Consider the following 15,926-nt stretch of genomic DNA (forward strand, 5'->3'; position numbering starts at 1 on the left):
GGAAACTCCCAGGAAAATGAACTCTTGCTTCATGGGTTTACACCAGCCCTTTGCTGCATTTGGCTGTGATAAGCTGGGAAGGCCCAGCTCTGTGGCTCTTGGAGGCTAGGAGGGTGGAGCAGGTATGAAAACTGCTGACTCGGCTTGATGGGCACTGCTGAGTCAGCAAAGGGGCCAGAAAGTTCACAACCCATCCCAGTGCCTTGGCCAACCATCCTCAGGCACAAACACTGGAGAAGACCAGCTATGGGAAAATACAGCATCCCCATAACAAGTCCCCATACAGCATCCCCAATATCCAACTCTCCTGGAGGGGTTGGATTATGCCTTTAGCCAAGGGACAGCACTAAGTCATCACCAGACCCTAAGTCAACACTGCCTATTCAAGGCAAAGCACATGGGGCAGACTGATTTGCTGCAGCTGGGAGCAGACTCCTGCTGGCTGAAGGGGCAGGGGAAAGTGGGAGGGGGAAATGGCAGCGAAGGGACTTGCAAAGGAAGAGAAACGTGGGCAGCACTGAGTGGGAGAGGAGAGGGCCAACCTTATGAGGGATGTGGTGTTGTGGAGCCTGTTACTCCAAAATCCTGGATCAGCTGGGAGAGAGAATGCTGGAGAGACTGGGTTTTCCACTTCACTCACATTGGATCAGCAGACACAGGGTAGACTGAATTTAAATCGCTGGTCAGGAAGCCTTGATTTAATAATTGTTTCCTACAAAAATGTATTCTTGTTGTTTGATATCCTTTATTCATTTAACTTCTTGAAACCTTGCACTTTTAAAGAGAGGTAAGGGCTTGACTCCCTACACAAACTTGCAGAAAGACAATAGGGCTGATGGGTGGGTAATCAGGTTTGTTATCTCTTGTCTCCATATCCTGCTGTTAACAAAGATGTTATCTCTGGAGACAAATCCACAGTCTGAGAACTGAAACTAAGCATCACAGAGATGCTTAATGGGATCTTCTAGCACTGAGTCCCACTGGGTTGAGTGGTTTTCTTTAATCTTTACTAATCTGTAGAAAAGCCTCTGGGAACCCCATAAGATTGGGCCCCTAGTGTAGTCCATGGCCTGTTGTGACCTATTTATAAAACTTTTCTAAAAAGGTCACATGAATATATTGTCTCAAACGGGGATTATAACTTCTAATTATATACTATTCCATGATGCTATCTTTGAGCTTTAACATATCTTAAATTAAAACTATCTTTATATAGGTTTATTTTTTTTAAAAAGCATCTTCACAACAAAATTTAAAAAATATGATTTAAATTTAAAAATCCTTTTTCTTTCTTTTTTTTTTTTTTTTTTAATAATTGATAATGTTATTTTTTTTTATGCATGCACTCTTAGACTGAGAAATGCCCTAGTTACCTTGCAAGGCAATCTTGTTCCCTTCTGTTGATCAGAAACACAACTGGGACTTTGTGTCCAGTACTCCAATGACCCTTTGTTCCCAAATGTTATGCCTTTTGTGACTTGCACGTTCGTTATTTAGGACATGGTCCAGTGGCTTGAAGTTGCAGCAAAGGGACTTGAAGTTTTATCTCAGGAAAAACTTCTTCTCTGGTAAAGCTTGGAGGCAGTGGAATAGACGCCCAGGGGAGTTGTTGACTCTCCATCACTGAAGGAGTTCAAGGAGAGATTGGATAGGCACTGGACAGGTGTGATCTACGCATAGGAATAACTGTGCTCTGCTGTGGAGATTTCCTAGGCTTCTGAGCTGTGCTGGTTGCCCCCCCTCCCCTGCTTTCTGCTACACATGCCAGGGTGGTTTTAAGCCTCCCTCGGAGGCGCTGGGTGTTGGCTGCAGCCCAGGCTAGGAATGGTGCCTGGGCTGTATCAATGCTTCTGCTGGGACCAAAGCCAGTCTTGGCTAGAAGGTCTTACCGCTCTGCTCAGGCTCAGAGCAATGCTGCATTTGGAGTCAGAAAGAAACTCCACCCCCTCACCCCCAAAAAAAGATGGGTATGGGTGGGGTAGAGGGGATTGCCTTCCTCTGTAGTGGGGGTACAGCCTCTTCTTGGGATTTCTTGATTGTATATTAATAAACCTTTACAGCAGCAAGACATTAGCTGCTGTGGTCCCCCTGTTTTCCCTGTGGCAGCGTTGGAATGATGTCTGGTGTTGTGTCAGGTTTGACAGTGGTTTTACGAAGAGTTGAAACGATGGATTTGTATGGGATGGTTTGGACAGGGCTGATCGCAGGCAGGGGGTTGGACTAAATGTGACCTCTGGAGGTCCCTGCCAGCCCCCCTTTTTCTATGATTCTGTCTCTCCCAATACAAGAACAAGGGGTCATGACATGAAGCGAGCAGGCCATCCGTTTAAAGTGAACACAAGACAGTTCTTTTTCACCTGGCAGGTCAATAAAGTGTGGAACTCATTGCCACCAGATGTGGCAGAAGCTGAAAGTTCAGCCAGATTCACCAAGGGATTGGACATGTTCTCAGAGGAAAGGGGCATCAATAGGTATTGGAGTGAGGGACATGGCTTCTGAATCGAAACATCCTAGACCTTAAATACTGAAGGCTGCAAGTAAGAGAGGAGCAGTGGAAAAACCCAGCTCACTCTCTCTTCCAGCATCCACTCCCTGCCATCATGTGAGGCAGGAGACTGTGCAATATGGACCTCTGGTGGCAGCTCTTATGTTCTTGTGCTTTCTTATTTAATTCCTCTCTAAGAGGCACAGATACTGTACCCTGCTTTCTCTACATAGCAGCCAAAATGCAAGGGAGATGCAGCTGGAGTCTCATGATTGCTAGTGAAATCCAAATTCACCTGTCTGTTCCAAGAGCCTTGTGGTCTCTGGTAGTAGCCCTGTGTTTCCCTAGGTTTCCCGTGCTTTATGCAGGTTCTGTAGTGCAAATTTGCTTTTATGCGATAACGAATTTTTGGTATAAAAAGGGTCGTATGCGAAGTAAATTCACTCTTATGTGATAGGTGTGGTGGAAGCCCACAGTCAGCTGCTTTGTGCAGTGCACTGTGGGAGTGACGCGCACCAAAATATAGTCTCCTGTGTGGATCTGTGCTCCTTGCTCGTTGTCTGTGACACGCATTTCTGTAGTTGCCATCCCCATGACGGTAACATTCACCACCACCCTGTGCTTGTGTGTACTGTCTGCTGTGGGCGAGTACCAACATTGTCTTGTAAAAGTGGTAGAAATAGGTCTGGGGGTCAGTACAATTGAGGTCTTGGAATGTATCCCTATTTGTTACGTTGTAAAGTATGCGAATTCCCCTTAAATACAAATTTGAGTTATGTGCCATTTTCCAGGAACGTATGCACAGCATAAAGTGAGGGAAACCTGTATATCCTAGACCTCTCCCCGTGGCAGAAAAGGCAATACAAAAGCTTGCTTTTGTGTTAGGAGGGAAAGATGAACCTATGAATGGCTCTTAGGTTCTTCAGAAGTGATGTCTGCCTGGCTGAAACCCTTTTTCATATATATAAAGAGTAGACCAGGAATGCACTTGGGTGGTTTGTTCTTTCATCAGTCTGATCTCTCTCACCAGGTCACTGGACCCCGGGTTGTCCCCCCGAAATGGCCCATCCGCATCCAGAGAGAGACTGGGCCCCCTTCCAGAGCTGCAAAGCCAGCAGGTCATGCTCTTCAACACAGTTCTGTGGGCATCCCTGTCTCCCAGGGCCCAAAATCCAGGCTCATGAAATGCCTGAGAAAGGATCAGGGCCCCCTCGCAAAGCCACCCAACCCAGACCACTGCAATCCGTCCACGAGGACAATGGCATTTTCCACCCGTCGCCCCTTGTATCCAACGCAGGAGACTGCCAAGGCTGTGAAGCTACATCAGAGGGCTGGAGAGTCAGATGGAGGCAGGGGCCATCCCTCCACTCAGATGGGTAAAGAAAACCTCAACCTCCCTGCTTCAGAGTTTGGCAGCAGGGGGGCATCTGGTCTGGAGAGCAGAACTCGGGCAAGGACCGGATGTAAAGACATAGCTCCCACCATCACAAGGGGTCGTGGGAGGCTGAAAGCCAGTGGGAACAGCCGACCCACTGGACAGGCATGTGATGAAGCTGGGAAACCCCCTCCTGGCTTGACTGTGGTGCAGCATCAGATCTCAACTGCTTCTAGGACTCAGCTGTTCAAGGGACCAAGGGTATTAAAAGGGGGGCATGATCCCAGCCTCTCAAAGCCCCAGCCAATGGCAGGGAGACCACTGGAGAGGCAACATGCAGAGCCCTTGAGAGCCTTGGGGAAACTCAGGCCTCTGGCTACAGCTGGGAAGGATCTGAAGCTGACGAGGTCTCCCAGAAAGCCCCAAGCCTTGGAGAAGCTCCCCTTGACACAACCCAAAGCAGCTTCTCAAGTGGGGAGGCCTCGTGGCCCCATCACCTGCCCCACGGTAATGGGGAGAGGGAAGCAGAATGGTTTGGATGCCAAGCGAGTTCCTCAGCCCAGACCTGGTGCCCCAAGGAACTGTACCACACCCCACACCTCCGGGGCTCAAATCAGGGCCAGCCTGCCTAAGAGGAGGAGCAGCACTGGTAGGAGTCAAGCCCGCCGGGTTCCCAAGGCCCCCACCCCGGCCAATCGCAAGTAAGTACCATACTTCCCACATGTCCAATACACCCCCCCGCGAGATCTTTCCTGATTGTAACTAAGCAGCTGCAGCCTCCTTGTTGCTTGGCTCCCTGTGTGCAGAGAGCTGCTTTTGCCCGACAGAAGCATCAGCAGTGGAAACTGCCATTACCATATTTTGTAATTTATAATGCACCCGCCCCAATTTCCAGCAGCTGTTTTTTTTTATGGAGGGGCAGGGATGGTGGGGGGGTGCATTGTACACTATTAAAATACAGCTAGTGGCTGTAGAATATTGGCTATGACCTTCTCCAAGCAGCTCACAGAGTCACTAGCAGGGACAGCCACCCCTTCCCTGAGCTCAGCAGCTCATGGAGACGCCCCTGGGGCTGCTTCTCTAGGGCTGCATTTCACCTGCCACCACCTTCCCACAAGGGAGTTTTGCCTCCAGGAACCAAAGGCATTAATAGGTCCCATATCACTGAGGCAGAAAGAGGATCTAGTCCAGTGTCTAAAGCCAGCTTAGTCTTTGCTAAGCCAGTTATATACCTCCTTGGGCAAGTCTGGTGTTGTATGCCTCCCCCACCACCACTTCCTTCCAGTACAGAGAAAAGGTACTTCGCACTGGATTTGGGGCCAAACCCCCTCAGGTCCAGCTAGCCAGGGCCATCAGATTTTCTTCAAGACAGGCAGGCAATGGTGGCAGTTACCATATTTCCACACGTACCACGTAGCCAATGTTGTGGGTAAGAGTGAAAGGTGGAGCTCTCCGCAAGCTAGCTTAAGGCACTGGGATGATATGATGGAAGGGAGGCAGACAGGGGAGCTATGGTTGTCCTGTTAGGGGGGCTCTGAGGGGCATAGGGTCCTGGCTAGAGGGTCTTGCCCCTCCACTCAGGGTCAGCCTGACACTGCATTGGGGATTGGGAAAGGAGTTTCCCCCCTGCTCAAATAGGCATGGACTGGGGGTGGGGTTTGCATTCCTCTGCAGTAGGGGCATGGCCTTGCCTGGCATATCCCAGGGGCATTTAAGCCCCCTGGCAGCAGCAGGGCATAGCCAGCCAGCATCCCCCAGGGCAAGGGCAGGGGCACTGGGGGCATCTGGGCCTTGTGGGGCTGCCACAGGGTGTTAGGAACAGCTCAGATATAACTTGGGGGGGAAGAGGGAGAGAGTTTGGACAGAGGTTGGACTCTATATGACCCCCTGGGGGCCTTGCCAGCCTGGATTTTCTGAGTCTCCTTTGTAACAAGCAGTTGCTAGATAGGCACATCCAGCCACCTGTGGCTTGGTGCCTTTCTGCAACCCGCTCTGGGTCAAACTGCCAAGGGATATAATATATTAGACAAAGCTTCTGTGGCTTGCGGTGTGTCCTCCATGGATCAGAGCCATTGGGGTGTCCTGGCTGGAATTAATGAGACAATACATGGGAGAGAAAGCAACAAGATGACTGAGTTTTTCCCTAATTGCAGAAGACCAAGCTCTGATCTCTTCCTAGACTTGCTTCGATCTGCCTACTGCAGTGATCTAATGCCAGAACAACCCTGTCCTCTGATGTGAGCCACATCTAATGTACCTGAGAGCAGTTGATGCCATGTTGGGTGGAGCAGGCACTCCAGAGGGCAGGGCTGGGATCCACAAAGACCTGGATCCACTGGAAGAAATAACCAATGAACTGAAATTCAGCAAGGACAAGTGCAAAGCCCTGCCCTTGGGATGGAATCATTGCATGCACCAATTCAGACTGGGGCGTGGTGGCTGGGCTGCAGAGAGAGATGAGGTTACATGGACCATAAGCAGAATATGAGGCAGTCATGTTGCATCCTGAGCTGTATTGGCAGCAGTCACTTGCAAATCCAGGGCAGTGATTCTCCACCTCTATTCAGCCCTGGTGATTGTGTTCAATTCTGGCCCCATGCTTCAAAGAAGGACATGGGCAGATTGGAAAGAATCCAGCACAGGGCAGCACAAATGATCAGGACCCTGGGAGAAAAGACTGATGAGAACAGGCTGGAAGAATGGGGTGATTGAGTCTGGAGAAGGAAAGACAGGTGGGATTTGATCCCAGCCTTCAAATACCGAGAGATTGATAATAGAGAGAATGGAGACAGGCTTTTCTCTGTGCCTGTCAGGAACAAGACCTTTACTGCAGTCCCCAAGGTCTAAGCAACAGCCTCAAGCTGCAGCAAGGGAAACTGAGGCTGGAGATGAGGTAGAACTTCCTATGAGGGGGTCGAGCACTGGAACAGGCACCTAGAGCAGTTATGGAGTCTCTGTTCCTGGGAATGTTTGAGAGCAGGTTGGATGAACACAGTGGGGCTAGTTTTGTCAGGGCTGAGCCTGCCTTGGGAGCTGGGTTAGATGTGATCTCCTGAGGTCCCTTCCAGTCCAACTCCGGTGAACCATAGATCCAAGGATCTCTTTGGTCTCTGTTATCTCCCAGGCAAACTCTGAGTGTGAGGAACAGGCTCAGAGGCACAGCTTTACGAGCACTCGTGGTGCTCTGGCGAGGTGCTGAAAGACCGGAAAAGGGCCAATGTGGTCCCCATTTTCAAAAAGGAGAGGAAGGAGGACCCAGAAAACTACAGGCCCGTTAGTCTTACCTCAGTCCTGGGGAAGCTCTTTGAGAAAATTATCCAGGAGCACATCTGCTAGGGACCAGCAGGGGAGATCATGCTCAGGGGCAACCAACATGGGTTCATTAGGGGCAGGTCCTGTCAGACCAACCTGATGGCCTTCTACGATCAGGTCACAAAATCTTTGGACGTAGTCTTTCTGGACTTTAGGAAGGCCTTTTGACATGGTCTCTCACCCCATTCTTATTACAAAATTAGGCTACTGTGGCGTCAATACCTACACAGTCAGATGGGTCACAAATTGGCTGTAGGGCCGCACGCAGAGAGTGGTGGTGGACGGGTCATTTTTGACCTGGAGGGATGTGGGCAGTGGGGTCCCCCAGGGCTCGGTCCTCGGGCCCGCACTGTTCAACATCTTCATCAGTGATTTGGACGAGCGGGTGAAAAGCACCCTGTTCAAATTCGCAGATGACACCAAGATGTGGGGAGAAGCGGGCACGCTAGAAGGGAGAGACAGGCTGCAACTAGATCTAGACAGGTACCAGCAGCATACCTAAAGACTGGGGAACTCCCTTCTCAGCACAGAGGCAGAAAAGGATCTTGGTGTAATTATCAATTCCAAAATGAACATGAGCCACCAATGTCGGGACACAGTCAGGAAGGCAAACTTCACCTTGTCATGCATCCACAGATGCATCACGAGCAGGTCCAAGGGGATGATCCTCCCCCTCTATGTGACACTGGTCAGGTCGCAGTTGGAGTACTGCGTCCAGTTCTGGGCGCCGCACTTCAGGAGGGATGTGGACAGCGTTGAGAGGGTCCAGAGGAGGGCCACCCACATGATCAGGGGGCAGCAAGACAGGCCCTAAGAGTGGAGGCTACGGGACCTAAACCTGTTCAGTCTCCACAAGAGAAGGCTGAGAGGGAATCTGGTAGCCATCTACAAACTGGCCAAGGGGGACCAGCAGGCCATGGGAGAGTCCCTGTTCCCCCGAGCACTACCGGGAGTAACGAGGAATAATGGCCATAAGTTGATGGAGAGTAGATTCAGACTAGACATCAGGAGGCACTACTTCACAGTCAGGGCAGCTAGGATCTGGAGGCTAGATAGTCACCTAGCTGGGGTAATTTGATCCCAGCATTCATTCCTGCCCATGGCAGGAGGTCGGACTTGATGATCTGCTTAGGTCCCAACTATGAAACTATGGATTTGCATGCCTGGAAATTGCCCTCGTAAGCACAGCTGCTCAAGCTCCCTTTGTTGTTGGGCCAAGTTGCACACAGTTGTACTCAGTAGGTTACAGACAGATTGAGCTTTGCAGCTGGGACCAGAGTGGAAAAACCCAGAGCTACTCCCATCACAGAGATGCCTCTGGATCAGGATTTTTTTCCCAGCTTCTCTGGGGGCTGGAGATAGGCTTTGAAGACACAAGTGACGGGACTAGGAGCATCAGCCACGGAGGTTGGAGAATCATAGAGCAGCTGAGCTGGAAGGGGCCTCCAGAGGTTATTGAGTCCAGCACCCTAGACAGAACTGTCTCCCTCTGAGGATGTCTTGGTGTCAGGGTGGGTTGGGGGATGAGTGGATCTCCATCCTTGGAAGCTTTTATAGGCAGATAGGTTGGACACAAGGATGGAACGGTTTAGACAGGGTTGGCCACATCCCACCAGCTTCAGGGCCCCAATCCTGACAGCTCTTGGAGCTGTGGCGATAGGGTCCAATGTCCTGTTGTCATCCCCTCCCCCCCCAGGAAACAGCTGGAGGAGTGGCTGGCATCCAAAGGCCGAGCATATAAGCGGCCACCCATGACGTTGTCCACAAAGAAATTGGCAAAGAAGCTCCACCAGTCCTTCTGGGATGACATCAAGGAGGAAGAGGAGACCCGGGAGCAGATGGACTTTGCGGGCAAGATCCACAGCGCCGTTAGCCAGTGCCTGAAACACATTGAGGAGGTAGGTGGAGGCTGCAAGGGTCCAGCTGGCCAGTGCCACAGGAGTCTCTGAGGCAGGCAGGCAGGCAGCTGTAGTGGTTACGGTATTTCCACACGTTCCAAGCATGCCCTGAACAAATCACTCGCCTTGTGTTGGGGGAAGGTGGGGCAAAGAAGCAAAGACTTATCCAGCCACCTCCTGCCCCAATCCCAGCATGGGAATTGGTTGGAACCAGGTACCTCTCCCTCCAGTCCTCCGTCTCACCTCCACCTCTCTGCCTCCCAGGGTCTCCCAGCCAGCAAATTCTTCACCCAGCTAGCCCAGGTTCCAGAAGCAGAGAGGTCAGCCAGGTTCTGGATCTGTAAAGCCAAGATGCTGGCCCGGGAAGGCAGCTTTGATGTGACGGAGTTGTACGAGGCAGCTGTGCGGGCCGGAGCTGAGGTGAGTCTTGGTGGAGCTCCTTGTGTATGCTGGGAAGGCCAATTACCTCCTGGCTTTGGGATTGGGGGAACCCAGAGCCTCAGCTTGCCCAGGGCTGTGCAACTAGCTGTAACTTCAGGAGCCCTGCTTTTCTATAGATCCAAGGGCCGCATTATAGCTCAGAAAGGACTGGAAAAGCTAGAGCTACACTCCACCATGGAGGCCCCATCACTGGGACCCCCCCAGGCTCTCTGGCCATTCCCCCACTGGCGACTTGGCATTTGGGGTCCGGCCCCCTGCATTTCCTTCCATCGAGCCTGCTCTGACCATCCATTTCTCAACTCCTTCCCTCACAGCCCATCCAGGAGCTGCGGGAGGTGGTTGTCGATCTCCTGAAGCAGAGGGACAAGAAATCTCAAGGTGAGGCTGGTGGGAGCACTGTAGCACACTGGCTGAAATGGGATGAAAACACCACAGTGAGAGCGGGTATCATATTTTCCCCACATGCCAGCCCCCTCCAGATTAGATGCACTTTGTTTTATTGGAAGGCAGGAAGGGTTGGTTTTTTCAGGCTCCTGCTGAACTCTGGCATAGAGTAAGTCCTCCTGGGAAGGTAGACTGTCCAGAAAGTGTGGCATCCCGTGTTGCTATTCCATAAGCTTTAACCAGGTATTACGGACTGCTAGCGGCAGCTTGCTCACCCTCAGTCCCGTCAACCAACAGCTGTGAAAGGACTAAACCGGGGCAAAGTGGCAGCCATGAGAGCACAGCGTCTCCCTGCTTCTATTCCAGGGGCAAAAAAATCAGCTCCCTGGCTTAAGGTGCAGCCCAATTTTGGAAGGCTGCTTTTTTGGTGGGAGGAAGCGGGGCAGTGTGGGGTGGGAAGAAGCCTGTGTGGATAGGTACAGTATATCCCAAGGCCTAGGCAGGGGCAAGGAGCCACAGGGACCCAAGGTGGCTGCCTCAAGCTATCCATCGGCCTGGGTTTAAAATACATTGGTTTGGTGCCATCTTGTGGCCGCAGCATGGAAGGCATGGGGAGGCAGAAGGCAGTGGCCACAACCACAGAGATCCTGGCTTCCTCTCATCTCTATGCCCAGTGGGGCCTGTGGCTACTCCTCCCTTGCCGGTTGCCCCTGACTTAACCAGGGATCCCTGGTTCTCGTTTAAAATCCCAAATTTTCAGATAAAGTAACCCAAAATCCAAATTTTTCCACTATTTAAAATGAAACCCCACTAAAATATATATAATTTTAGTGGCGTTTCATTTTAAATCATGGAAAAATGTTGATTTTGGGTTCCTTTTTTTAATTAAAAAATTGGGGATTTTTATTTTTATTTTTTTTAATTTATTTATTTTAATCAGAGAGAACCAGGATCCGGGCTTATAACACACTCCTTTAGGATCACCTCAGCCAGGCCAGGCTGGCAGGGTCTTCTCAGGAGGGCACAGGGAATCCAGCCCCCTGTTCAAGGCAGAATCAAGCCTCTCTGAAGCATCCCCAGATCTGTCTCAGCCACCCTTAAAACCACACAGATGGATACCACAAGCCCCCTTGGCTGGTCAGACCGGGCTGGGAGCACTGCCAGTGTCCCATCTCCCATGTCCAGAGAGGGATCCAGTTCCTCCCTGATTCCCCAGCAATTGGGAACCGCTGATGCTCTCTCTTCTTCCTTCCAGGGATCCCTGCAACCCCCGGCCCTGAGGTTCAGGTGCCCACAACCCCTTGCCCTGGCCAGAGCCAGCCAGCGGTGACTACCCCCTGTGTCACTTCGAGACACTTGCCAGTCTCTACCATCAAGCTGAAGGTCGTGCCAACACCCAGGTAAGGCCCTATCTTATCCCCTACTCACCATAATCAGATCCCACCCATTACCACTAGTTACACAGGACAATAGCCAGGAGCACCTACCATAATCTCTCACCTACAACCACCTGCTGAGTGGCAACTGCCAGGGAGCCCAGCTAACTTGACTTTCTGGTCCTTGCCTCTGCAGATTTTGGCCCATAATGGGATGGAGGCTGCTCTTACCATATTTAAGATGTACAATGCACACTGTAGATTACAACAGCTGGATTTGGTACCCTTTTTTTTTTTTTTTAGTGGAAGTGTGTGTTGTACGTGAGAAGATATGGTATCTGCTTCCCTGTCTTTGCCCATCTCCCCCTGGAATGTGTATGCCCCTTGATGGTAAACTGGGGCCCCATCCAAATCAGTAAAGCTGGTGGGTGGGGTGACAGCACCAAAGCAATGAGCCAATCAGAGATTGGGGGACCCTGATGGATCTGGAGGGATCATTGCCATCAGGGATCTGTGGTTGGGGGAATCTCAGAGATCCATGGACAAGGAAACATCAGGGATCTGTGGGTCGGAGAACCTCAGAGATCCATAGCTGGGGAAATCTCAGAGATCCATGGTCTCTCCTGCACAGAGCCTCAGCACCCAATGTGCAGCTCCTGACACCAGTGCGGCGGTCCCTACGCATCGAGCACACCATGGCCAGCTACCCCAACATGCTCCGGGACCATGACCTCGTGGTCTCCTCCCTGGCTGAGATTGCAGGGGGCCATATTGTCATCTGCAAGAACCAGGCCCTGCCCGAGGATGTTGAACTGGAGATCCTGGGCCTGGGACAATGAAGGCTTCCTCCCCCAGAGCACATGGCCACTGCTTGCCTCACAGCCCCTGACAGGGGTAGATGCCAATCAACATGCAATTAACCTATGAGAACTTGGCACACAGGGAGCAGTTTTGTCTGGCAGGCAGAACTTGGGACCCTTGAGTCCTGTCCTTGGTCCTGCATACAAAGCCCCTGGCCTGGGCCTCAGTCTTCCCATCTGTGAAATGAGTGCAAGGAGGCATGTTTTTGCAAGGTGTAGACAGGAAAAGCATCTTGTTTCCTCTGAAAGGCAGCCACATCTTTCACTGGATGCTTTCCCCACCCCTGTGCTCCTTGAAAAGGGGCTTCTGTGGGGTGGAGGGGGAAGATGTCTACTGTCATCCTATGCTGGGTTGAAGGATCCTGCAGCCCTGGCTACTGGTATATCCCCTCCCTGGTGATGGTGCTGACCAGGTGTAACCTAAAGAATTGCAAGGTGCCAGCCCTGCACCCTCATAGGAAGGTCACCCCCCCCACCACGAAGGTGCATGTGCATGCACACACTCCAAAGGCAGATCCAGCCTAGGGAGATCCAGCATTAACTCCTTCACTACCAGCAGCTCTAGCTCAGACGTGTGCAAAGCTTCTTCTCTTATTAAACCAACCTGATCCACAGCTGGCAGCTTCTGGAATTTACAGTGAGGAGCTGAAAAGCCCCAGGTTGGGATGGGATGGATCCAGGGTGGGGGGAAAAGCCAGGGGTAGGGGATGGAGATCAAGCAGGCCTGAGGTAACTAGGGGAGGGGCTGTCTGAGAAGAGCCTGAGGGAGTTGTAGGGAGGGAGGAGAGACCCCCATGCTGGGAGGGTTTGGACAGGGCCATGGGGCCCTAAGACCCTGCTCTGTGCCCCATGGCACTGCCTGTCACTGAGGGCCTTTTAAATCACTGCCCTCCATGCTGGATCCAGCGCAATGCATGGCTGATTTGTGCATCTGGGTCCCAATCCTGGCTTTAATCTGTGCTGGAGGGGCTGCATCTCCCCCTCTCTTCTGCCACTCTATTCACCAGCACCATAAACTAGGCACCTGTCTCCCCCACAAAGGTCTGAAGGCATCTGTGTGCCTCCCATCCTGGCATTCAGATCACCCAGAGTTGATGTCTGTCCACCCAGGCTAGACCCTGTGGGACTGGTAGCAGCTGTGGGCAGGAAGCAGAGCCCAGCATGGGCTCCCAAGGAGTCCAGCCGCTTTCCCTGGAGGGGATTAGACCTGTCTGAAGACACCCAGAGAAGGGTCTGGCTCACCCACAACAGGGCAACGCAAAGGATCCAAGGCCTGGAGCTCCAGCCAGGCCAAGAGAGACTTAAGGCCAGGACACATGGGGTAGAATGGAGAAGGCTGAGGAACAAGAGGATGGAGGTCTCTAGCATCATGCAGGCTGTGGACCAAGTGACCAGGGAGCCGCTGTTCAAGTCCTAGGACGCTGGAAATGGGCTGAAATGGGCTGGAGCTGGGGTTCAAACCAGCCAGAGAAAGGTCTTTATAAGCAACACATCATTCATGGGTGGAATTCGTTGCTGCCAGAGGCAATCAGGGCAGAAAGTGCACCAGGGATGTACATGGAGGACCCATCTGAAAGGCTGGTGACCAGAGGGGTGGGAGATGTTTACTCTAACCCAGTCCATGGTGGATGCCAGAGAGGGTGCTGAACAGGGCATGGATCACTAAAGATACCTGGTTCAATGCTCTCAAGAGCAGCCACCCCTGCCACTGTGGGAGATGGACCCTCCAGATCCCTAGCAGGTCCTGCTCACCTGCCCTGGGTCATGCCAGAGCCCTGACACAGAGGCTGTGCTCCCCTCCACCTGCCCCGAGGAAGGCAGCTCCCAAGCCCATATTGTTCTATGGGGCTGGGCTCCGATCCCCAGCACAAGACCCCTGCCCTGGGGCACTGCCCTTTCCATGGGGTGGGGGAGTGCTGGAGGACAGTGGGGATCCAGTTGGCAAAGATCTCCCCCTACCCCACTGCAGAACCCCCCATGCAGCCTCACACCAGCTCTGGGGTGGGCTACAATCACCCCCTCCCACCCAGACAGAGCTAGGCCAGCAAGAGCCCTAGTGTAGACAGCTCTGCTGCTGGCTAGGCCCTTAACTATTCCCCCCCAGCTGATCCCGCAGTCCCTCCAAAAAGGGGGCTGTCTTCATAGGGAGAAACTGAGGCAAGGCCTAACTGCAGTCAGGCATGGAAGGGGGTTGGGTCCCCAGCACCAAGGTGGTGGAATGGGGGAGGGGGGGTAGCAGAGGCACCCCATCCCCTTGGGGGTCTTCAGTCATCATCCTCATCATCAGAGTCCTCCCCCTGCTCACCATCTGGGAGCAGGGGGAGGAGGAAGGAGATGGTGATGGCAGGTCCTGCCAATCAAAGGGCATTGCCATAGCAACCAGGAGGGAATAAGAGCCCCCCCAAGCCCTGGGGGGACTTCAGAGGGGTGGGGGGGAGGGGGCAGGGGACACCCGCCTGCTGGCCAGTTGCCCCCAGCTCCAGGCACCCCAGCTCCAGCACTGACTCGTGCGGCATCTAGGAAGCCATTTGCCAACCCTGCCCCTCAGAATACCTGCCCCCACCACAGTCCCTAACCCCCCACATAATTCTCACCTGCCTTGCTCCCTCCCCACCTCCCATAGTCCCTGCCTCCAAGTAATCCCAGTGCCCATGCTTCCTCCCCCCATAATCCCTAATCCATAATTCCAGTCCCATGCTCCCATATTACCATAATCCCTACACAACATGCTCCCTTCCTTCCCATACTCTCTACCCCATAATCTGTCCCCATAAACTCTACCCCATGATCCCTGCCCCCATGTTTACTGCCCCTCATAATCCCTGACAACCCATAATCCCTGGCCCCTGTGATTCCTGCCCCCCATAATTCCTGCCACATAATCCCAGTCTCCCATGCTCCCAGTCCCCATAATCCCTCCCCCCTTAGTCCCTACCTCTTGCTTTCTGCCTGCTCATTATCCCCTGCCCCATAATCTGTATCCTCCCATGCTCCCATTCCCCCATAATCCCTGCCCATCTCTAAACCCTGCCGCAATGCTTCCTTCCCTCTCAGGTAGCCCCACCCCCATGCTTCCTGCCCCTCATTACCCGTGTCCTCCCCAATCTTCTTCCCTTCCCCAATCCCTGCCTTAGTCCCAGCCCCCATACTCCCCATGTCCTACCTCATCACCCCTGTCTCCCTGTGCTCTCTGCCCCTCATAGTCCCTAACAATTAATCCCAGTCCCCCATGCTTCCTGCCCCCCATATACCCAGCCTCCCCCTGCACCCAGCACCTGACACAGCCATACCAGCAAGGGAGCAGCACACAGGCAGCAGGGGGAGCCCAAGCAGCAGGCCAAGGGTCCATAAAAGCTGGCTGGCAAAGAGTGTGGGGCGTGACCCACAATGCAGCAGCTCACCTGTCTGGCCATGGCACCGTGCCTCCACCCACCATGCCTGCTGTGGAGGGAGCAGCACAGTTGGCGGGGGGACGGGTGTCCAGGACATGGACACTCCAGACCCAGGCATCTGGGAGACAGGCACAAGGGACCCAGGCATCTGGGCTATGGATATTCAAGACCCGGATGTCCAAGAGACAGACATTGGGGACCCAGGGGTCCAGGACATGGGCGTACACACACACACACAGACCCCCAGGCATCCATGGACACAGACCTGCACCCACATGCATAAAGAACCCAGGTAACCAGGCCCCCTGCCCCGCACACCTGGATCCACTGCTTAATGGAGGACACAGCATGAGGGGTGCTGCCCTGCCCTCAACCCCCCCTGCCCCCCAGATCCCCCCATGCC

General features: G+C 52.9%; 1 protein-coding gene across 2 annotated transcripts in view; it reads left to right on the top strand.

The window, feature by feature from the left end:
- The window catches only part of CKAP2L (cytoskeleton associated protein 2 like), a 16,834-nt gene extending 2,586 nt beyond the window's left edge, over positions 1-14,248 (top strand). The window contains exons 1-7 of one of the 2 annotated variants that reach the window (XM_006035526.3): positions 578-660; positions 3,516-4,561; positions 8,869-9,070; positions 9,335-9,490; positions 9,826-9,889; positions 11,151-11,295; positions 11,903-14,248. In XM_006035526.3, coding sequence (XP_006035588.2) covers positions 607-660; positions 3,516-4,561; positions 8,869-9,070; positions 9,335-9,490; positions 9,826-9,889; positions 11,151-11,295; positions 11,903-12,110 — 1,875 coding nt within the window. In that variant the 5' untranslated portion in view covers positions 578-606 and the 3' untranslated portion in view covers positions 12,111-14,248. Of the gene's footprint in view, positions 1-577; positions 661-3,515; positions 4,562-8,868; positions 9,071-9,334; positions 9,491-9,825; positions 9,890-11,150; positions 11,296-11,902 lie in introns of those variants that run through there. The other variant, XM_006035525.3, reaches the window with a different exon arrangement.
- The last annotated feature ends 1,678 nt before the right edge of the window (positions 14,249-15,926 follow it).

Source organism: Alligator sinensis, unplaced genomic scaffold, assembly GCF_000455745.1.
Source record: "Alligator sinensis unplaced genomic scaffold, ASM45574v1 scaffold1462_1, whole genome shotgun sequence".
Lineage (NCBI taxonomy): Eukaryota > Metazoa > Chordata > Crocodylia > Alligatoridae > Alligator > Alligator sinensis.